This window comes from Pteropus vampyrus, unplaced genomic scaffold (genome assembly GCF_000151845.1).
Source record: "Pteropus vampyrus isolate Shadow unplaced genomic scaffold, Pvam_2.0 Scaffold363, whole genome shotgun sequence".
Taxonomy (NCBI): Eukaryota; Metazoa; Chordata; class Mammalia; order Chiroptera; family Pteropodidae; genus Pteropus; species Pteropus vampyrus.
Window position 1 is genome coordinate 1,701,953 of NW_011889144.1, and position 23,556 is coordinate 1,725,508.

General features: G+C 48.0%; 1 protein-coding gene across 1 annotated transcript in view; it reads right to left on the minus strand.

Moving 5' to 3' along the window:
• RASA3 (RAS p21 protein activator 3) overlaps positions 1 to 23,556 on the minus strand; it is a 115,522-nt gene that overhangs the window by 14,245 nt on the left and 77,721 nt on the right. Inside the window, exons 6-16 of the mRNA XM_011379550.2 lie at positions 15,624 to 15,704; positions 15,158 to 15,230; positions 12,428 to 12,504; positions 9,593 to 9,697; positions 7,811 to 7,967; positions 7,332 to 7,480; positions 6,373 to 6,487; positions 5,418 to 5,492; positions 4,394 to 4,517; positions 2,799 to 2,905; positions 1,798 to 1,882 (exon numbers count right to left, since the gene is read on the minus strand). Coding sequence (XP_011377852.1) covers positions 1,798 to 1,882; positions 2,799 to 2,905; positions 4,394 to 4,517; positions 5,418 to 5,492; positions 6,373 to 6,487; positions 7,332 to 7,480; positions 7,811 to 7,967; positions 9,593 to 9,697; positions 12,428 to 12,504; positions 15,158 to 15,230; positions 15,624 to 15,704 — 1,148 coding nt within the window. The remainder of the gene's footprint in view (positions 1 to 1,797; positions 1,883 to 2,798; positions 2,906 to 4,393; positions 4,518 to 5,417; positions 5,493 to 6,372; positions 6,488 to 7,331; positions 7,481 to 7,810; positions 7,968 to 9,592; positions 9,698 to 12,427; positions 12,505 to 15,157; positions 15,231 to 15,623; positions 15,705 to 23,556) is intronic.

The following is a 23,556-nucleotide window of genomic DNA, read 5'->3' on the forward strand; positions in this document are numbered from 1 at the left end:
ACTTTAGCCTGCCCGTTAGCGACCGCACATCTTTCCTTTTACTCTGATCCAAAGAAAGCCAAGCAAACTAACAGCTCCACAAAGAACAGAATGAGGATGGCTGGAGCGGGGGCTTCCATGGGTTGCTGCTCAACCCTTTCCAGATAGAAGGGGAGGCCATACCCAAGTTGGCCTGTCTACTGTCGGAGCCAACCTTGAACTCCACCGCCAAGAAGCAAGCCACCTCAGTCTGCACATCACTATCTGTGCATGTTGCCTCCCAACATCCTCAGAACTGCTGGTGATGAGACACTTTCTTGAGGCCTCAGGCCCTGGGGCAGACCCTCGGGGTGCACTCAGCACCTACATCCAGTATGAAGTGAGTGACAATGAAGGGGACACACAGATTTATCACCGAAAGGAGTGAAATGAATACAGAGCCCCAGGAAGGAAAGGGGCGTGCTGCTGTCTGCAAGGGGATGAGCCCTCTGGCCGTCTAGCAGCAACTCGACCTTCCTAAGATTCGGATGTCCTCAGATGCTCAAGGTCGAGGCTGCTGCCAGCTCATGGCAATAGGACTGGGCCACCTGTGGCAGCGGAGCTGAGGAGGCTCAGTCTCTGAATCTGCACGCGGGAGTGGATGTGTTAGCTACGCTACAGGTGATGGTAACGTACCATGTGCCATCCTAATTTTCCTCTAAAACAGCAAAGTGTCACAGCTCAGAGGGGCAAAGGGGCACTTGGAAAGTGCCGGAATGTTCTATCTCCTAAGCTTGTTGGCGGGGATGACTAGCTGGTTTTACTGTTCTTTTTTTGACTCATTTAAAAATTTTTTCAACTACAGTTGACATTTATATATTGTATGTATAGCATAGTGGTTAGACATTTATATAACTTATGAAGTGATCCCTCTAACAAATCTAGTACCCACCTGGCACCATACAGTTATTACAATGTTATTGAGTATATTCCCTAGGATGTACTTTACATCCCTGTGATTATTCTGTAACTCCCAATTTGTACTTCTTAATCCTTTCACCTTTTTCACCCAGCCCCCAAACCCCCTCCCATCTGGCAATCATCAGTCTGTTCTCTATACCTAAGTTTGCTTCTGTTTTATTCATTTACTTTGTTTTTTAGATTTTACATGTAAGGGAAATCATATGGTATTTCTTTTTCTTTGTCTGACTCATTTCTCTTAGCATAATACTCTCTAGGTCCATCCATGTTGTTGCAAATGGTAAGATTGCATTCTTTTTTATGGCTAAGTAATATTCTCTCTATATATTTCACATCTTCTTTATACAATATCTATCAATAGACACTTAGGTTGCTTCCATATCTTGGGTATTGTATATGAAACGTCTTTGTCTCTTGTTATAGCCTTTGTTTTAAAGTCTATTTTGTCTGATGTAAGTATTGCTATCTCACCTTTTTTTTTTTTCATTTCTACTTGCATGAAATATCTTTTTTTATCCCTTTACTTTCAGTCTGTGTGTCTTTCAATCTGAAGTGAGTCTCTTGTATGCAACACATGTTAGGGTCTTGTTTTCTTCTCCATTCAGCCACCCTATGTCTTTTGATTGGAGCATTTAATCCACTTACATTTAAAGTAATTATTGATAGGTATGTAGCTATTGTCATTCTATTATTCATATTTTTTATCTTTTTTCTTTTTCTTCTTAAAGAAGTCCCTTTAACATTTCTTGTAATACTGGTTTGGTGGCGATGAACCTTATTCTTTATTGTTCTTTACCATTAAAACTGCATTAAAAATACACTCCTTTATGTCAAAAAGAGAAGACAATTAAAATAAACAACTTACAGACTTTGACTTGGATAAGCTGCCAAGAGTTTGAATAGTCTTTGAGATAAGTGTCAGTGTCCTAGAAGTCTGTGGGTCCTGTCAGACAGGAAAGAGAAACATGTTTTGTTTACATTTTTTACTTTGCTGTGATTGAGCCGAGAATTACACAGCCAACGAAATGAATGACATCGCCTAAAAGCTTCACAGTACAAGCATGCTGTTTGCTAGTAAACAATAAACATGCAAACACTGGATTTGGAAAAGTTCATTTAGATTCTTCTATTCCATGTGGTCTGGGAGTTGCTAAAAATGCAGGCTCTCAGGTCACTCCAGATCCCAGACCCCAGACCCCAGCATCTTAAGGTGCCAGTGGCTCCTTAAGTAGCAATGTATGAGAAGGTGCTGGAAATCAGTGCTCTGGACTCAACACATGGAAGGAGCATTGTCAACTTAGCATCCTTGCTTGGTTACCGTCCTCAGTTTTGCATCTACCTTTACATGGTTTGGAGAGCTAATTGAAAACCAACAAAAACAGGAACAGGCCCATCACCTGTGAATCCCCTCAATCTGGGCTTTCCACAAAGCACAGTGCCCACTTCGCCCTTTTTCTGCTTATGTGTCACTAACATTAGCTCCATGAAAGCTCGGAGCCTGGTACGTAGTGAGTGTTCAATAAATATTTGTTCATTAGTTAAATGACGGAATATATGACAGATCATAAGTATTCCCATTTTTTCCATGGTGGGAGAGAGAACATAATAGCAGCTAGTAGGTAAAACCCTGGTTTTTAATGGCACAACTTATATAGAAAAGTGGCTAAACCTTCTTATAGACAAAGTTACAGGCACGTGGCATGTTCATACCCTGATTATCATGCAACAACTTCTTCTCCCACCTCCACATCCCTCGCAAAGAGACCCTGGCCCAAGTTCCATGTCACTGGCTGGTGCAGGAAGACTGGCTGGTACAGGAGGACTGGTCTACCAGTTTACAAAGGCTGATGCTCACTTACCGTGTGGTGAGGCGTGAGCTGGAAGAGGTTGGGAGACAGGATGGCAGGAGCGAAGAATCTCAAGAAAATGAAGCTACTCACAGCTGTGTACCTCACATCCAGGTCATCTGTGGCCAGGACAAAGAGAGAGCCAACTCAACGGGGCTCTCTGGAGATGACAGCAGTGGACCTGGGGAGGGAGTCTCTAATCCAGAGCCTTGCTCTTCCCGAGGGCCTCCTGGAGGCGGAGATGCTGGCTCGAAGCTCTCTCTTTGGCCCTACTCTCTTTCTCTCTCTCTCTCCCTCCCTCCTTCTCTCCGTCTCTCTCTGTCTCTGTCTCTCTCCCTCTCCCTCTCCCCACCCATCCCTCCATCCCTTCTCTCTCTCTCTCTCTCTCTCTCTCTCTCTCTCTCTCTCCCTGTCACTGTTGTTAAAAGCTCAGCACTGACAGTTGGGCTGTAACAGACACACCTCACTCACCAGGCCCTAGTGGCATTACAGGGAGATGCCTCATTACTGGCTGGTTTGTTCAGATCTGAGGTGAGAGGGTATGGTTTGTTTATTATTTATTTACTTCCATCTTATTGCAAAGGAGGTCAGAGGCTTCCTGTGATTGGTAACTGCCCCTCCCAGACACTTGATGCTCTTCAGTCTGGAAGGAGCCTGAGCTCTCTGAAAGGAGGAGGTCCCAGCCGGAAGCGCATGGCCCAGGCTCTGCAGCTGGTGGGGACTGAGGTGCCCCGGTGAGTGGCGGGACAGGGCCAGGGCTCATCTCTGGGCCTTCTGTCCAGGCCACAGGGACTGCTCTAGGGACTTGGAGACCAAGGTTTCACCTGTTCCCCAAGACAGCAGGTCACACCTGGGCTGATTTACAGGCTCCCAGGGACGAATGAAACAAGTTGGGGACAGTGCCTACTGGACAGTGCCAGGCACCCCGTGGCTCCTTCCTTAACCTTCTGAGACCTAGTCTAAGCTGGTGTGCCCTCTACACCCAGGTCCTGTTAACCTGACCAGGCCCAGTAGGGCAGGACACTTCTACTTTGCCCAAGAGGAAGTCCACCCGGGTGGCTCTGGGTGCCTCCCTGAGGAATCAGCATAACTAAAAAGAGGGGGCTCGTTCCTGGGACCCCTCCAGTCCCAATTCCCCAAAGGGCTCATCCTGTCTTTCTTGAAAATGCAGCAAGGCAGCACTAAATAACAGGGCACCGAGCGGTGTTGTGACTGACCACAGCAGGAAACCGCGGGAGAACTGAGAAGGGCCGCTTCTCTGACTGCAGAGGCGCAAACTCAGACGAGTTAACACTCCGTCCCGAATAAACCACTGGGACAAACCTCGGCCAGCCGGTATTGTCGAGGGCCGGGGCACTGGTTCACCCAGGATGTGTAGACAGGACCTAGGGAGCACTGCCCAGCAGGACACAGATGGAGAGGGATGCCACGCGGGCCCCTCGCACTGACATCTGAGTGCTGGCCCAGCAGCTACGTTAGAACGGTCTTTATGGGGACTCTGAAATGTCCCTTCTTTGCTTTAAGGTATCTGGCACAGAGAAGGGGAACCACCCAGCGAGGGCCTGGAGTTATTTTCCACCTTATGAGCGTATCCACAGAAGACTCACCTTGGAAGCGCTTGGCAGCTGCCTCTCGGAGAGAGAAAAAAATGTCACACATGACAGTTGGACAGCTCACCCCCGACTTGGTGATGACATTGAAGATGCGGTCAACGTATTGCCGCAGGTTCTCCTGCAATGAGATGTGAGACATACTTATGGTGCTCATTTGGACCAGATACTCTCCCAAGACTGCATGGAGCATCACGACCACACTGGGGAGGGAGAGAGTCCAGAGGCAAGGGACTGGCTCAGAGCAGCTATGAGGAGCCACAGCGGCAGAAGATACACTTCCTATTACGATTTAAAAACAGCCTCTCAAAATACATACTGAGTAGTTATAGCAATTCACATGGCATAAATAACTGGAGTTCCAGGGTGTAGGGATAAGCCACATTGTGTCCCCCTCCTCCACCCTTAACCTCATTAACTGAATGTAGAGGTCATTTCACTGGACTATAAGTCCTCGAAGGTGAGAATCTCATCTCTTTTCTTTAAAGACATGACAAAGACTTGGCATGATCTGGATTTAAAAAAATCATAAAAAGGACTAAACCAGTAGGGTGAAGTGTCAAAATCAAGGAGTTCCACTGTTTTAAAAAACAGGACACAGCTCTGGGAACGACCTGGGGTGGGCCAGGTTTAGGACCTGTTTGCTGAGAGGAAGGGAAAGGCGGGCAGGGAAGACTGGTCAGGCTGCTGAGGCCACCTCCACGGGGGGCTCCTGGTATGCCAGAGAGAGGGAAGGAGCAGGAGCTGAGTGTGGCAGGCCACGGAGTGACGCTAGTCAGAAGGAAAGAAGTCAAGAGCAAAGAAAGGTGGTGGCAAATAATCAACCAGGACTGGTCACTTGACACAGTCAGCCTCTCTACCTCAGCCTCTAGTGGGCACCCTCACAAAGCATGCCTCAGCTGGGTCTCCACCCCAACCTGAATCTTAGTGACACAGAGCATCAAAGTGGCCATGTCCCAAAAATGCTCAAGAGAGGCGACTGGCTCTGGAAAGCGCTGGTGGACAAACCAGAACCCCTTACCATGTTGTTTTCAAGGTTTTCACCGTCTTTTAATTTCACAGGGTCAATTTCACAGGATTTGTGGCTCTGGCATATCTGGAAAGAGCATTTATGACAAGGAGTGAGTGAGACGAACTCCAGGAGCACAGGTGGGGTGGAGGTTAGCGGCATCAAGCTCAGAGACGGACATTGTGAGCCCTGTTCAGAAAATGGCTGCTCACGGCGAGCCCCTGCTCAGCTGCTGGGAGGAACGTGGGGAACAGCGCAAGACATAGGGCAGTGTGGGAGGATGAAGTACTGTGAAAACAGGGCTTTCTGGAGACAGTTCCGCATTAGCTTACACAGGATCAGGCGTCATAAAGCTTAACAACGGTTTTCCTTCAAAGTGCTGCCAGGATTTTGCACACAGGCCAAAACAGAATGCTATTTTAAATGTTCTGACATTGCAAAGGGCCTGTTTTTTATGAAACCGTTCTAGGGGAAACACTGCCTGCCCAGGCATCACATTAAGGGGTCGAGTAAGAAACGCTGTCATCTGGAAAGGAAGTGTGTGATTCCTTCCAATGTGTCTGACAATAGAAAAGCCTCTATGACTGCTGGGGGCTCTGGAGATAGCTCTGGGCCTCACGAATTCAGGGAGACCCCACACTCATGGAGAAAGAGGTATCCTGTGAAGAACCAGTTTTTCTCTTGCATGTCCTTCTGTCTTTGGAATGATGGATTTTCTTAAGGGTTTCTTTTTTTTTTTTTTTTAATTTGAAAAATGAGGAAGGTTCTGGAATACATACACACAGAAGGTCACTGTGGTGAAGCTGGGAGAGAGGCTGACATTAAAGTGATGGCTCTGCGTTCAGGTAAGTCCCTGTGCACTACAGTCTCTGTGCATCTGCCTGTTCTTCACGCGGATATGTGGGCTCCTGGGGAAACCCCTCAGCCACCGCCCAGTAATGCTGGGGCCTCGGGGACCCTGACCCACCTCCTCGATGGTGGGCTTCAGGGTGACGTGCAGGTAGTGCATTCCCGCCAGCTTCATCGTCTCATCGATGCACTTGGATGTCAACGAGTTTCCTCGGAAAATGGTGTTGGGGTCCCTGGAAAACAGCATCGGGTGATTTTTGTCTCCTCAGTCCAGCAAGGTGAAAAAGGAAGCAGACCTTGTTCCTGGGCGCCTGTCCATGGGACGCAGAAACACACTCGCCCTGTCTATTAGGTGTCTTAGGAGAAACACAAGACCAGGCCAGATGTTTTGCAGCTGGGGGTCCTGAGCCTCCAGGCCTTGCCTGTGTAAAGAACCCCCTGTACAAAGTCAGTGGAATTCCGCAAAACGGCGACACACCCATAGCCATCAATCCATCAAGCGGAAAGCGAGCTGACAGTACTGCCCCTTTGCTGCCACTTCATGCCTTGCCCCTCTGCAAGGCTTATTATTGCAATAAATTAATACCTTTAAAAACAAAACCTGGGGTCAGCACAGGAGATCTGGCAGGGAAGTGAACAGAGTAGGCTGTGCTTTATGACCTCTCTCAACAAGGGTGCATTCTGGGTGTTTCTGAACCAAAGGTGCCAGGGAGCGACTATCGGCAGAACCCATCCCCATACAGCAAGCACAGTTCCTGGGGCGGCAGTGACCCAGTCCTCTTACGTGGGCCATACACCGAACCGAGCCCATTCCTGGGGCAACCGGTGCCACGTTCACCCCCGTCATGCACACGCACCTCGGGATTTCCAAGAAAAAGTGTCTCTCTGAAAGAAAACCTGAACCCACACATTTTCTTTTAGCTGCCCATCCCTGCGCTCTGATGCGTTCCGAGGAAGACTTCTGTTTTCTGGGTCCCCCGGACCTCCCCCAGCCCTGGCCCCACCCCGCCACCAGGCCAGACCCCCTTGGGGGAATGTGAGGGAGTCCCGGGCAGGGGTGGCGGCGGCAGCACTCACTGCGTCCTCCGGACCTCAGCGTTGGCAATGGCACTGATGAAGGGCACCACCCGGCCGTAGTGCAGGAAGAGCCGGACCAGTGGGATGGCCGCCTCCTGCTTTTCTCTGCAGACCTCGCCCAGGATGTGGGCTGCGGATGCCGAGACGGGCTGCAGAAGAACACAGCCTGATCGGAGGGCAGCCCTCTGATCCCCCATGACACCTCCATAGCGAAGGGAGATGCAGATGTTTCTGAGCACAAAGCAGGCCTGGAGGGGCCAGTCTGCAGGGGAACATCACCAAGCAGGAGAAGGCAGCCCAGGTGTTGGGCCCCAGGTGGACAGGGAAGGAGGGCCTGGCAGGTGTGGTGGGTGGCCAAGGGACAGAGAAGACGAGGGTTGGTCTGCGGAGGCGAGGAAGAGGAGCTGGGCAGGGACGGGGTGGGTCAGCGGTTTGCAGGTGGACTGGGCTGCGGGTGGGTGCACCTGGCACAAGAGTACCTCCACGTCCGCAGACTTCAGCAGAAGGTCCCGCAGGGGGCTATAGTAGTCAGAAGAGAAGACATGGTCTTCTGTGTAAACCACGTTCAACCGCAGGGACCCTAGATCCCCTGGCTTCAGGCTCTTACTGCCGTTGTCTCGGGGCTGCAGGAAGTACCTGGGCACAGGACACAAGGACAAGGCAGCGTGAGGGCAGCACCTCCCAGGGGCTGGTCCTCCCATCATGGATTCTGTGTCAGGGGATGAGGCAGGAGGGGGCTCCAGCGTGATTCTGCAGGACACCCCTCTGCGGCGTCCATACACCTGAGGGGTTCGCCACGAATGTTTATTGTCGGGGCTGACTATATAGACCCATAGACTTAGAAGTTAAGGTGGGAAAGCGGGATGGGTGGAAGGAAAGGAGAGGACAAGAAGGAAGAGAAACGAGTGCAGATGTTACAGGAAACTGCAGAAAATAATTCACCTGGGAAGATTAACACTAGACGCTGGCTAGCGATAAGCAGAGCAAAACTGAAATTATTCTAAGAAATGTGTGGTAGGGCTTTCGGCATGAGGGGATGGCGAGCCTGCGCTGGTGAGCCGGGCAGACCACCGGGCGCCCGGTCCCTTTGGTGGTGGTTTCTAACAGGCCACTCTTTTCTCTTTGGTCCTACCCAGTGTGGCCCTGGGGGAACCCTGCTTACTCTGAATTTATTAGCCAGGCAGTCACAGAGGCTATGTGGGTAGAACTTGTGTCTGTCTGGTAGAGGCACCAAACACATGGGTCCTCGGGGGGCTTCCACTGGGTTATCAGGTGAATATCGCATCCTTGGTTAAAAGGGCAGGGGCTGCTCAGCTAAACAATGCCTCCTGGCAGGAACCAGAACCTGGCTGGGGACTGGGCTGGTGCTGTCCTCGTGGAATTAGACACAAATTCCACAGTTTCCTGGGAACGAGAAACTGCCACTAAGCATAACACAAAAATCTACTCACACCGCAAGTCTGCAGACATGCAGAGCTCTATATGCGGAGTGTCGTGTGAGATCTGGGCCCGCGACATGAGACGTGTGGTGTGCGACCTGCACCTTCTCCCCATCTTGTGTGTCTGCTAAAGGAGATGTGTAATGTGTGTCTCCAGCGTCATCGTGATGATGTGCATTGTGATACAATGTGATTTATGATCATGAAAGAAAACAAAGGCATATTCCTTATGCCAAAATACAAGGTACCCTAGAGAAAACAAGAACTAAAGACATGGAAAGTAGTGAAGGCTTAGTCTTCTGGGATATGTGAGTGAGGAGGGGTGACTCACTCAGAGCTGGGACCCCCTCGACTTAGATGTGCAGATTTAAATGGAGATTTGCTTAAAACCCACAGCGCCCTGCACGCCTCTGTCATCAGGTGACACTTCTGACAACAGGCAAAGGTCATAAATGCCTGCCATGGGGCAGAGCCTGGTACAGTCATGCTCCAAAGTGTGCCAGCTGCCTGCCCTCAGCGATCTGACCCAAAACACAGTTCATGCCCCTGCCCTTCTCCGTTTTAGGCTCTCAGCCACCACTTCTCATGCTCTCAGCGTGACCACCTGCACCAGTACCTATCCTCCTGCTATGTCTCACCTGAAACCCCATCACCATGCCAGAGCTGGTTACGACCATGGGTAGGTGGCTAGGTGGGGTGCTGACTTGTGCCATTTCATTGTGGCTGCTAAGAGGCAGTTTCATGTCCTTTCACCTTGGTAACTCTGTCCTCCCATGCACCAGCCCTCTGGCGCGAGGCCAGGCGCGCGCGCAGCCACCTTACCACGCTTCGTAGGAGCTGGACTGCCGCAGCACTTTCAGGGGAATCCTGAGTTCTCCCAGAAACTCGTCTCCAAATTTCAAGTTACTGGCGTTCCAGAGGTCAACTCTGAAAAACAACACTTGCCGTAAGGATCTCTTTAAAGAAGGGGCAGGGACTGTCGCCAAGGTTCTTTCTTTCTCCCCTTTAAGCAGGATGGAGCCTTGAGTCCCACCACGTCGGTCTCCGTGAAGATCTACACTGACTGAGGACATTTAAAATGTGAGGTCAAAGCAGGACCTGACTTTCAAAAGAAGACATGCATTTCCCCCAGCTGCGGAGAAAGGAAGGAAGTGGAGGCAAAGCCCTTGTGCTGATGTCGGGGGGAGTGGGGCTCCTGTCTTTGTAACAGGAGGGAACTGCTATGACCTGAAGCCAGCGGCGTCCATTCCTTTTACCCAGGAGAGGCCCAAATGTAGCAGAACCTATTGTCCTTCAAGGCTGCAGAGTCTCAGACATAGAAGGAGAGCCCATCAGGGTGACCTCAGTCTGCGTGGCTCAACTCAGTGGCATGAATAAATGAAGTCCAGTTCTGCGGAGGCTGCCGCAGAGAGGTGCCCGCAGAGGACTGACTCGGCCGTCCAACTTAACAAGCAGGATGCCCCCTACCTTCCATCACAGGAAAGTACACCTGGAAAGAAAAACTGTCTCTAATCCCTCCTTCTCATTCTGCACTCAGAACCCTGTACCCATGATCCCTGGGACGTATCAGTGTGACTCATGACCAAGGGGGCCTGACACTCCCAACACAGAGGGGAAGACTGGCTAGCTGACAGATGCGACCACAGCACAATGTACCACTATTTTTGTGAAAAAGTTCACTCCCACCTTGCTGAAGAGTCTGGTCACTCACTAACCTTTTTCCTTGGGTGAAATTCTCACTGTTTTCTCCAATTTGGGGACATGGTGACTGTACATGCATGGCTGATGGAGGTGAACGTTTCCCAGTGCTAACAAGCAAACATCACGAACACTCACAGTAAACAACTTAACCAAAGGTTACTTTAGGAGCTGGAAATATAAGATCAGTTCTCACCATACTTGGCAGTCAAAGGGAAAATTCTAGAGATTGCACGAGCCCTTCTGTCACCCTTGCAAGTCCAAGAGGGAGCAGCGGACAGCACAGAAAGGAAAGGGTGTAAAATGGGAGCACGTGCACGTCAGTAGGTGAAGATAAGCACTGTTCCGCAGCATGTCACTTACAGAAGAACAAGCAGAAGAACCTTTAATCTGCCAAGCAACACTTTAGTAATATAAAACAAGTCACCAGGCAGTCTTCTCTTCTTTTTAGTAGGAGAAGCATTTGAAAACATTTTTGGTTTGTATGTTCAGGAAAAAAAACAAAATATAACAAAACATAGTACTTCTCTCTTAAATTCAAAGTCTACTCTTTCATAAACACTTCTTTCTCTGAACACGAAAGGGGAGCTGTGTGTCTGAAGGAAGCTGGTGTACAGCTAAACCTTAAACAAGGCCTTTGAACCTCCAGTGGGGACCTTCTCAGACACTCAACTTGGGGTCACTTTGCTTCCGGTTCAGTATTTTGAAATGGAAAATGTAAACTAACTGGGAACATTTAAAACTGGGCTCAAACCAAGATCTGTGTGTGGAGGCCTCGGTCCCGCAGGACTTGAACCCGGGAGACAGATGCGGAAAGAGTCGCAGGGTCCACACTTGGGGGAGGGAAGAGTCCTGGCCTGCACCCTGCACCCCAATGGTCGGCCCCCATCCCACCTGGAGTTCCCCCACACCATGGCTTGGTTAATGCTCGGAGGACTGGAAAGCCGCTACACGTTCATGGGAGGGACACCAGAGTGCCCCACAAATGAGCGTCTGAGGTATTTCTAGCAGAACCTCATGGAAACTCTGGCCCTAAGGAAAGTAGATGTTAAACCATGTTGAAAACAGAGACTCATGGACATGGACTAGTGGTTACCAGAGGGGAGAGAGACAGGGGAGGGGGAAGGTGGACGAGATTAAAGGGGTCAAATATGTGGTGACAGAAAGAAATCTAACTATGGGAGGTGAACATACAGTGTAAATATATATGTACTTTACTGTTAAAGTATACAGTTGAAACATTGGATTTCATTAACCAATGTCACCATAAAAAAATTAATTAAAAAAAAAAAAACACACATGTCAAATCAGGAGCATTCCTACGGTTCTCCTGAACAGGCTAGTCAGACCAACATGTGATCACCCTAGCCCAGGATGACAGGAAAGTATGCCCTGGCTTATGATTTGTCTCTCCCAGGGTACCTCACACCCAAGGGAGGTGCTATAGGCTGGCGGGGCTTCCTACCAACGTAGCTGACCGGAAGAAGGCCCTGAGTGGATCCTAAGACCAGTGCTGGTGAACTTGATGCTACGATCTTTGAGGATGACAAGTATGGACTCTGCACACTGAAGGCAGTATCACAAGGATCTCTAAGCAGCCAGGACAAGTGTGCTAGGCTGGGCGATGGCACTTGGTGGACAGAGCCTCACACACACTGAGTAGCATAAAGCCTTTGACCTTCGATTCTTAGAAGATATTGCAAAATGAACTATAAAATTGAGTTTGCCCCTTGGGCAAGTAAACGTCCTTTCAGCCACGACCAGCCAAATATCTGGGATGATTATGACTCACTTCAACTTCTGATATCCTCGTGTTAAAAGTACCAAGAACACTGAAATTCCTTCCTAGCCATTCCTCTATTTTTAGAAACAAAACAAACAAACAAAAAAATGAACAAGAGAGGTGAGCTCAGACTGCAGCTGCCAAGAAGAAATCCTGAAACACAGATTTTCGCTCACCGGATTTCAAGTTTGTCCACATCCTCCTCCTCAAAGTCAAAATGGGACTTTCGGCTGTAGCTGCAGGGTCTGGTCACCTGGTAGTGCAGACAGAGGGAGAGTGAGTTAGACTGAGTGCCTGCTCCGTGGGGACGGCCCCCAGGCTCTGGAGAGGAGGCCATGTGCCCTGTGGACGAGCAGAGGCTGGATTCCAGCCCGACCTCCTGGGAGCCAGGGGCGTGAGGCTGCACCAGGCACTTTCTGCTAACCTCCATGTAGTCCTCCCAGCACCCACAAGCGCTCTGGGCCACTCAGTCCCAGAGCTCCAGTCACCTTCCCCTCTTGACCTCTACTCCCTTGTGCCTTGATTCCACTCCTCCCAGCCTTCCCATCTCACTGCCTCCACCTGCTGCATCCTGTTGGCAGCCTGTTCATCTCTCACCCAAGCAGGGCTCCCACCAGCCATAGCCCAGTTGGCAAAAGCTTATCCACTTTGGCAAAAGCTTCTGAAGGCTTCTGAAGGCTTCCCGAGACCTCCACTCGTTCTCCTCACCTAGCACACGGGGGTCTTTCTACAACCTCTATCCCCCACCCAGCTCACTACTGGGTCCCTTCCTTACTCAGGCCCATGCTGGGAAGCCAACAAGGGTCTCTGAAATGCTACCTCCTCCAGGAAGCCCCCTGGCGCCTCCCGCCTGGTGCGGCTCACAGCTCTGTGATAAGGTGTCCGGCTTCCAGCAGTATGGCCACAGGAGCTGGTCTGTTTTCTTCTCCCTCCTATTCCTGCCTGTCACTTAACACGTCTATCCAGTAAACGAAAGAGGCTCTTACAGAATTTAAATAATCTCATTTAAATATTTAAGGATTTTTAGATAAGTCTAGCTGTTATCCTGGAAGAAAAAGATCTGCCTCCTGCTGAAATGCCTGTAGGAGGCCCGTGCCAGCCCCACGCGCTCAGCCAAGCTGCATGTGCCCCCTGCCAGGGGCTCAGCCCCAGGCTGCTCGCCAGCTGAGGCTGAAAGGAGATGAGGAGAACACGACAGGAAGGGATCTGCTGCTAAGCAGGGCTGAGCCCTTTGAGTCAAAGGACATAAACTCCAAACAGAAGCATATTCCACGGCCCCGAGGGAGGCAGGCATCGGGTGGGCCCTAACCAGCAGCGCCGAGGTCCCAGGTCGAGGCCTTCCCTAGGTTTCCAAAGGTGTCAGTCCCAACTACGATCGTACCTGGGGGGGTCACCAAATTAATCCAGTGAGTTGAGTCCCACATTTTTACAGAGTGGAATAGAAGCACACGGGATAGAAAACAGGCACCACTCCTCATGAGAGTGAGAACTGGGTGGGAGCGGATGTAGCTGTTCAAGTGAAGCCTGTCGCAAACTAAAGCTTATGCCTTAATGTGTGTTGTACTAAAAACACAAGTTTGGAAAGCGCTGATCTAAGCCATTCCAGGCAGCCTAGGCATGGAAGGTTGTTGCCACCTTTGATGCACAGTTCATATTAAAAACTTCCCTACGCTTGCTGTTCCAGACTTCTTCCTTGCCTTTGGAGACCCAGCACGAGTCCCCCTGAGGTTGCGGGGACCACATCAGCTTCCTGCCTTATCTTGAGTCTCTTAAAAACCATTTTCTTTGCCTGACTATAAAGCAAGAACGCCCATCTGGGAAAGAGAAGGGCTCCAGATCCCGCCTGGACACCTCTCCTCACAGCTGCACCAACCAAGTTGGCTGGCAGCCCCGTCCACTTAGGAAACGTGTGAGCTTCTGGACACCAGCAGGAAAAGGTCCAGGTTCTCTGCCCGTGAGCCTCTTGGTTCTAACTCAACTCTCCAACTTCTTTTTCCAAAAGTCTCCATTTTCACCCCAACCTCACTCTACATTCTAGATACAGTTTCCTGCGGCCTCCCAATGCTCCACACACGTACATGCTCCCGTCCCAGACTCTGCTCAGATGTCACCATGCTGGGAAGCCTTTTGCCCCACTTCCCAGGCAGGACTGGTGGCTGCCTTTGCTTTCTGTTCCCTGAACCCACTGACCTAACTAACAATCACTAGACTAAGTGGAATAATACATTCAAATGTGCTCTCTTCTGTTAAGTAGTGGGTTCATGAAGACGGGAGTGGAGGCCTTAGTCATCCTTACCTACCCATGATGTGGTACGTGTTAAGCATTCCAGAAACCTTTGCGGACAGAAAGAACACCTGCCTAAATATAGTCCATATGCGCTGTCTTAAAACTAAACCAGCCGTGTTGGCTTGTTGTCCTGTTCTGGTCTTCAATCCCTCATGCCTTCATCTTACTAATTTTGGTTCGCATTCTGAGAGGCAGCCAAGGGGATCTCTGTGTCCGAATGCACTTCCTCTTTTGCTTCAAAACCCTCACTATTTCTAGTGAAACAAGCCTCCCTCCACTGCTCTGAGAAATTGACTAGAATGGGTAAAAAAAAAAAAAAAACAACACAAAAAACCCCAAACCAAACAAACAAACAAAAAACAAGTCCCGATAATTTGGAAAGTATGAATTTGTCAGTATTCGACTCAAAACTGAGTCATTCTGGAAGCAACAGACGACCTTTCTTTCTAGGGAGGAGAGGAAAGTTCTACTCAGGGCGGGAGGGGACTCTTGGGTGTGGGGAATCGCTCAAGAGCTTTCAGAAGGAAACAAGTGACTAAGATCCTTCAGATCTAGACTTTTGCCAAAGAATCTTGGGTGTAGGGTTTCAGCTTAACATTCATGCCACTGAAATACCAACCTCAAAATAAAACACTTCGTCAAACTGAGGGTTGTTGGTCTTCTTTTTCACTTTCGTCTTCTTTGCTTCCGATCTGTAATCGAGGGAGGAAGAATCAAAATTAAAAATAACACTTTTGATGCCAAATCTCTCAGCCTTGAGACTGAGCTATCAAATGCACAAGTAATTTACTGCCTTTATTTATCTTATAAATATTTCTGTTTGTCTCCAACCCCAGATGGTATGCAAATCAGGAACCTTTACTGAGCCAAAAATACCCAACATGAAGAACATAAAGGCTTTCTTTTTTTTACGAAACAATTTTAGAGCAATAAAGGAAACAAAAGGAAGTCAAAGTTATATGTTCTACCTCACGCAGCGCATCCTGTCTTCCTCTGACTGAGAAATCCTCACCATCAGTCCAGGTGACTACCACCCTCCCTCCAGGCCCGGAGGCTGTGGGCAGGTGCAGGTGATGGCTACTTGCCTGTATGGTCCTGCTAGTGTCACAGTGGCGTAAGGATCACACTGCCCATTCACGATAGGGAGGCCTTGGCACTCGAGGATACTGAGGAGAGAAGTGGGAGGGATGATCAGGAGCAGGACATGAAGGGGCCACAGCCTGTCTCTCAAGGCTGCTCTGAGGTCCGAGAAGGCAGCTGTTTTAACAGCTCAGGGCCAAGAGCCATGAGTTGTGGCACGGTGTTGGTCATCAACTGCCCAGAAGCTCCTGTCTAATAAAGAGTAATGGATGCACCGATTAGCCGTCAGAAAACATTTGTGGGGTGGGAGGAAGTGTGCATTGCATTCAGGGTACAGGAGCCTCGGCTGAGGAGGACATGTTTCTGGTGATTTCCACGAGCAACGTCACTGCCTTCACTCCCTAGGAGCCAGGCATTGCTTGAGAGCTTTACGTGACTCACACGTTGATCTCTCCAACAATTTTACAAAGTCATATTTTTGTTAAGTGCATGTTATAGGCGGGAAAATGAGGCCCTGGCAGCTTGATGGGGCTTACAGCTACAGCCTGTGCATAATCTCCATGCTGCATGTGCCTCTCAGCAGCAAAAGACCATTTCTCACCCCTCACCGCCCAGCCTGTCTCAAGCTTCACTCATGCCTGATTCCACTGCAGGTCCAGGACCAACTGTCCGGACTCATGGTTTTGTTTAAATCCTGGAACATAGTTATACTAGCTCTTTGTCCTTGTTACTAATTCTATCAGCTCTGTCATTCCTGGGTCTGTTTCTATCGACTGTTCCTTCTCCGGGTTGCAGTTCACCTTCTCCTGTTTCTGGAATATCGATGTTGAGGGGATGCTGGACATTGTGAATTTCATGTTGTTGGTGTCCAGATTCTGTTGTCATCCGTAAAGAACAGAATTGCTGGACTCTGTGCTGGTTGGCAGTTAAGGGGCTCTGGCTTTGGGCTGATTGTGGTAATTCTGGTTTGAAGCTTTGTCCAGGGAGGCACCAGCAGTCTTTGTCTAGGGACAGTTTGGCCCCACGACACAGGCGTGGCCCTCCTAGAGTCCACGATGAGTGTTCTGAGTAATAACAGGGCTCGGCTGCACTGGTGGGGATTCGAATGACTCCCAGCCCTGCAATGGGAGCCCCCTTGTCTTACAGCCCCCATGTTCTGCCTGATTCTATGGTGTGTCACCCTGTACACACACTGGCCTGTGGAGCGTCGTGAAGTCCCCTCCTCTTCAGAACGTGCCCACAGTGGCCTCAGACCCCTAACTCCAAACTCTGTCTCCTCACCCACCTCTGAGCTCTGCATAAGACATCGCCCTGCCCTGTGTCACCACCACACTTCCAGGACAAAAGCTGGATGCTGTGGTTCACCTCATCTGTTTCCCTTACTTGGGGGTCACAGAGCTAAGCTGCCAGCTGCCCCATGTCCAAAATGGTTCACTCGTGCAGTGTCTGGCTCTTTAGCTGTTTGTGGTAGGAGAAGGGATCCATTTCCCACTATTTCAGTGTGGTCAGAAGTGGAAGTCCTAAGCCCCTTATTTGGACATCAGTTCAGCTACATATGGATGCATAATCGTTTTTCCTCAGATATCTGAGTGCTTCTTTTTTTCTTTGCTGTTGGGAAGTTGAGGATAACCATGTTCTCTCATTCTTTCATTAAGTCAAGTGGCCTGAGCTGCTTTGCCCTCCTGAGAAGACTTTAGGTTCCAACATTTTACCAGAATATTTCCTTCTGGGTAAAGGGTTTTGTTTCCTTTTGTTCCGCCTTCATGGCGCTTGCGGCTCTTAGAGCTGGCGCCACCCCTGTCCTGTGCTGGGGAGTTCTCTATAAATTTCTTCTCTCTCCATTTCTCTCCTATTTTCTTCTGGAACACCTGTTGCATAAGGTTGGGGCTCATGGATTGCTCCATTATTTCCATTAGCTCTCTCTAGTATTTTTCAACTCTTTTTCTTTTTATTCTACTTTCTGGAATATGCTTGTGTTTCTCTCCCAAATTACTGACTTGGTCTTTTGTTATCTTCCTCCCTTTATTAACTCACCATTAAACAAATATTTATTCATCCATTAACTCATCGCTAAACAAGTACTTGTTGAGCTCTCACACTCGTGGCACATTTCCAGGAACCGAGGTGGAGCCGTGAGGGGACAGAAGCTCAAGTCTGAAGCTCATGCCCGTGAAGCTCAGGTCTGCTTGGCTGGCACAGCAACGAACAGTGTGACAGTAAATAGGTAATAGGTGATTACTGTGTACGGTAATGTAAGGGAGGAAATAAACTAGATATAACAACAAAGAAACGCAGGGTGGCAGTCGACCCCTCGGGTAGTTGGGACCTCTGGGAGAAAGTGGTCCCTCAGGTTGAAGTCTTAAGGACAGGGACTCACCCATTATATGTCGGGGGAGAGAGGGCCCCCAAAGGGCAGCAGGTCTGAGACAGGCAGCCGGAGGTGGGGGCAACAGCTTGCTCAGGAGGGATGAGGGGAGGCCCATGCTCCCTCTCTGTGCAAATGGTACACATTAATGAAATGCATTTTTATATATTCAGTTGTTGATCAGGAAGAAGGTTCAGATGGTAGGTATGTACACTCCCCTTTTGTAGCCTCAGACATAACAGGTTTTTACGACCAGCAACCTGGATGGCATTGCTAAAGATCTAACAGGAAGGGACTTCTTCTCAGTCGTATGTCTTAAAGAAGAGCTGCCAGATGCAGGACAGCAGCCACCTAGATAGAACACATCCAGCTACCGTGTGGATGTCACTTTCATTCCTCTTAAAAACCAATTTGAGAAACGCTCTTTTCTCTGACTCAAAACAAAGCTTGGCTCCTGATAGCAGTTACATGAAGACATCTCGGGAGAAAAAGAAAAATCAATACCCTACCATCTGGCATGCAAAATGCACAAGCTAGGATAAAAAACGGTGTTAGCCTCCATCACACCCTCCTCCCCGCTGCGGGCATCACTTCATTAGCACCCTAACAGCTTTAGCAAGATTACAGCTCAGCTGCACAGCCTGGGGATGGGGGTGTGGCGCTCTCACCGGCTGCTCGGAGCACAGGAAGCCAAAGCTCATTTTACTTGAAAAGGTATATTCACATTTGGTGCATCTGCCTAGGCCTATTCTACGCCAAACAAATTTCACAAATGTTTAGGAATGTTAAAGGTAAATAACGGGAGAAAATACAATATTTGCTGCACTGGCCATTCTTATGTCCTGGAAAGGACTTCGAAACATACCAAGTAACAAAAACAATCAACTAATCCAGAATCTAAAGTACCAGAAATACAATATTTGTATTTATTTTAACATTTATAGGTTTTGATATTCAACCTGACCCTTAAAAAATAGTTACGTCTCACAGAGTAAGAGCTTGCAGCTGTAAAATCTTGTTTCCATTTTTTTCTTTCCCTGGACATGGGCACGTGCTGGCACCTCCACTTCCTGCTCCACTAGGAAGAAACACAACATTCCTGCTGAGCTGGGCTGGTGTGCAGGCATGAGATAGCTGCAGAGACATCCTGGTGTGTGGTGACAAAGCACCATCTGTGGTCACCAGCAGAGGGCCCACCTTCTGGCTACCCAGCCCCCCACCCTTATGCTTTGCTTTGAAAGCCTTCCTGATCTTAGAAAGAGCCAGATATCAAAAGCCTGTCAGCTGTTTATTCTTTCTGTAATTTCTTAATAATAGAAAACAAGCTCTTGATTGTTTTGGAGATGTTGGAAACCTGAAAATAGGTAATTTCTCGGTTGGGTGCCCCTCGAGGTGGAGCTGCTAGCGGACTGTGCCGCCTTCTCTGGTGATCGGCACCATGGAGTTTGCTGGCCAAGCAGGGCCCACTGCTCTGGTCAGGAAGAGTGGCTCAGCGAGCACTGGCAAGGCTGTCAAAAGGACCCTTGCCAGCTCTCACTCTTGTGAAGTAATAACAGAGCTTGCAAGTGGGAAAGCACAAGAAACCTCACTCTTAGACAAAGCAGACAGGCATAGGATACCCGAGAGGAAGACCATTTACAGGAACAAGAAAGGAAGGGCTGTGAAAGAGGGCCAGCAAAGCTTGATCTCAGCTCCAGCAGAGCCAAGAACAGGCACACATGTGTTTTCCTTCCCCCTTGGTGTTCTGGCTGCACTAGTGTTCTAAAGGAAGAGACTCAGGGTCCAAAGAAACAGTCACGAACGATCAATTCATTATCAATCCATAACATGATTTCCACTCACCCCGTCGTAGACACTCATGGCCCCAACACATCTCCAGGTCACACATGTCAAAATAAACCCAAAACAGGCAGAAGGAAGGAAATAATGAAGAACAGAGCAGAGATCATGACATAGAGAATAGAAAAACAATCAGTGGAACCCAAAGTGAGGTCTTTGAAAAGATCAACAAATTTGACAAATCTTTAGCTAGACTGACCAAGAAAAAGAGAAGACTCGAATTATTAAAATCAGTAATAAAAGAGAGGATGTTACTAATTACCTTACACAAACAAATAAGTTTTAAAAGAAATTACAGAATATCTAACTAAATGGAAAGATATTGTTCAGGTGTTGGAAGGCTTAGTATTGTTAATTATCCAAACTGATATACAGATTCAATAAAATTCTTATCAAATGCTAGCTTCTATTTTTGCAGAAATTAAAATACTGATCTTAAAATTCACATGGAAATAAAAGAATCTCAGAATGGCTAAACAATCATGAAAAAGAAGGACCAAATTGGAAGACTCACACCTTCTGATTTCAAAAATTACTACAAATCTATAGTAATCTGTGTGGTACTGGCATAGATACGGGCATATAGTTCAATAAAATAGAACAGATTCCACACATAAGCTCCCACATTTATAGTCCAGTGATTTTCAATAAAATGCCCAGATAGTTTGATAGGAAACTATCTGGGCATTTTATTGAAAATCACTTTTCAATAAATGATGCTGGGACAACTGGACATTTAAATGCAAAAAACAATAATACTAACCCCACTTAACGCCATATATAAATAAAAATTAACTCCAAATGTATAGAAGACCTAAAATTAAGAGCTAAAAATGTAAACATCTTAGAAGGAAAATATAAGTGTAAATCTCTATGATCTTAGATTAGAAAATGGTTTATTAGGTAGGTACCTAAAACACAAGCAACAAAAGAAAAAGTAAATAAATTGGATTTCATCAAAATTTAAAACTTTCATATTATATAGAACACTATCAAGAAAGTGAAGACAACCAAAAGAATAACAGAAAATATTTGCAAATTATATACTTGACAAGAGTCTCGTATCCAGAATGTATGAAAAACTTACAACTTAATAATAAAAATGCTAATAACTCAATTAAAAAAATCAGTAAAGAACTTGAATAGACATTTCTTCAGAGAAGATGCAGAAATGGCCAACAATGACAAGGACGGTCAGTCTCATCGGTTATTATATTAAGAGAAATGTAAATCAAAACCACTTCACACCCACTAGGATGGTTACGATAAAAAAGACAGCCAATAATAACAAGTGTCAGCAAGGATGTGGAGAAAGTAGAGCCGTCACACACAGTTAGTGGGTGTAAAATGGGGCAGCTACTGTGACAACCAGTCTGGCAGATTCTCAAAAAGTTAAACATAGTTACAATATGACCCAGCAATTCTACTCCTAGGTATTTACTCAAGAGAAATAAAAACATGTTTGTAAAAAAACTAGTACAAGAATATTCATAGCTGCATTATTCACGATAGCCAAAAAGTGAAAGCAACACAAATGTCTATCAATGGATGATGGATAAACAAAATGTGGTATGCCTGTTCAATAGAATATTATTAAGCCTTTAAAGAAATGAAGTTCTGACACATGCTAAAACATGGATGAATTTTGAAAACATTATGCTAAGTGAAGGAAGCCAGTCACAAAGGACCACATATTATATGGTTTCATTTATATGAAACCTCCAGTATAGGCAAATCCATAGACAGAAAGTATATTAGTGGTGCCGGGGGCTGGGGAAGGGGGCTGGAGTGTGATACTTATGGGGCTGGGGCTTCCTTTTGGGGCGATGAAAATGTTTTGGAACTAGACAGAGGTTAGTGGTGATAACTGCACAACCTTGTGAATATACTACAATTATGTACTTTAAAATGTGGAATTTTATGGTACGTAAAGGATATATTTTTAAGTGAAAAAAACAGAGGAAGAGGTGAGGTGGGGAAAGAAAAGCCCCAGTCGTGAGACACTTCTGACTTCCACGGTTGGAGAATATGAGCCCTGGGGGACCCCCACTCTTTCTCCCTCACTACATCCTTCTGGGAGACCCTTCTGCCCTGGGACTCCAAACAAAGTACACTACAGTGTGTACACGTGTTTATTACTGTGTGCTAACACGTGTGTGGTGGTATGAACTAGCATGTATGTGTATTAGCATAGGCACTCGTGTGTGCTGATGTTTCCTAGTGTATGTGCTAGTGCATACTAGATGTGTACTAGGTGTGCTAGTGTGGGTGCTAGCATGTCTACGTGTGTGTGCTAGTGTGTACTAGACTGTATACTAGTGTATGTGCTAGTCTGTGCTAGTGTATTCGTGTGTACTAGTATACACTAGTGTGCATGTTAGTGTGTATACTATCATGTGTGCTAGCACATGTGCTAGTGTGAGCTACTAGTGTGTGTACAATCAAGTGTGCTTGTAGGTGTTAGTATGCACTCACATGTATACTAACATGTGTACTAGTGTGTTATTGTGTACTAGGTGAGCTAGTGTGTGCTAGCGTGGGTATTAGCATGGGTGCTGATGTGTGTTATTGTGTATTAGTGTTTGTACTAGTATATACTAGTGTGTGCTAGCATTTTACTAGGTGTACTGGCATTTGCATGAGTGTCCACTGGGAAGAAGTGAGCAGGATTCCATCGCACAGATGCAGGAACCAGACATCTGCATGGAAGTGCCCAGGAAGGTTGGCTCTGTACGCCTGGCTGGGGCCAGTATCACTAATACTTAAAAATTCCTCCGAAAAAAATTTATAAATAAATAAAAGTAAAAATAACAAAAAATTCCTCCAAAGGCTCCCACCCCTAGCCAGGACTGGGACCACGGCTCATCTGCCGGGCATAGACAAGGGTCCACTGCCCATTTCCTCCACAATTAAATGGCATGAGAAGCACAGCGGGAGAACTGAGTCCCTAGTCCTCATGGCCACAATCTCAATGAAACGCCCTGTCTCCTGTGGACGTGGGGTACACGTGGCCACATTTACATATGCTGCCACTTCCCAAAAAGTCATGCCCGGGGTTCAACGGGGACCTGGGGGCAATCACTGCTCAGCAACAGCTTCAGAGCCCAGAACTGAGGTTGCTCTGTGGAGGCAGGAGGCCGAACTGCTGACCAGGGGTGGGCAGGGGCCCACAGCCCTCCTGAGACGCCTTCTATTTGGAGAGACTGCTTCTCCGACCACGCATCTCTGCTTCCCCTTCTCTCGGTTGATCCTAGCAAGCTAACGCCCCATGGGGTCTCTGTGGCCTCTGCTTTTCCCCCAGGCCTCCTCTTCCTCCCACTGGCCTATCAGTCCTGCCCCTCCCACAGGCCCCAGCTGATGCCTCTGTCTAAGAAGATACCCGGATCTCCAGAACGACGCCATTTTGGTATGTGGCTCGTCTCCTGCACAAAGCTTGTTACATTGTGTGTGAGCTGTTCAAAGCCAGTGTCCTGCTGACATAAGAGCTGGTGTGTTGCTGCTCAGCACCCACACTGGTCCTTGGTACCAGGCAGTCTCTCAGAGGTACATGCTGCACAAAGGACAGGGGTATGGAATAGTAAAGAACTGGGCCTCCCTTGGGGCAGCCAGGCCTGGACAAAGCGGCCCTCCTCGCCAGTTAGGTGCCACCTGCGCACCTCACAATAGCCTCCTGGTCCCCCAGGGAGTGGAGCAAGACCAGGGTGATGGGCCCAATTCCCATATGTCAAAGAGGC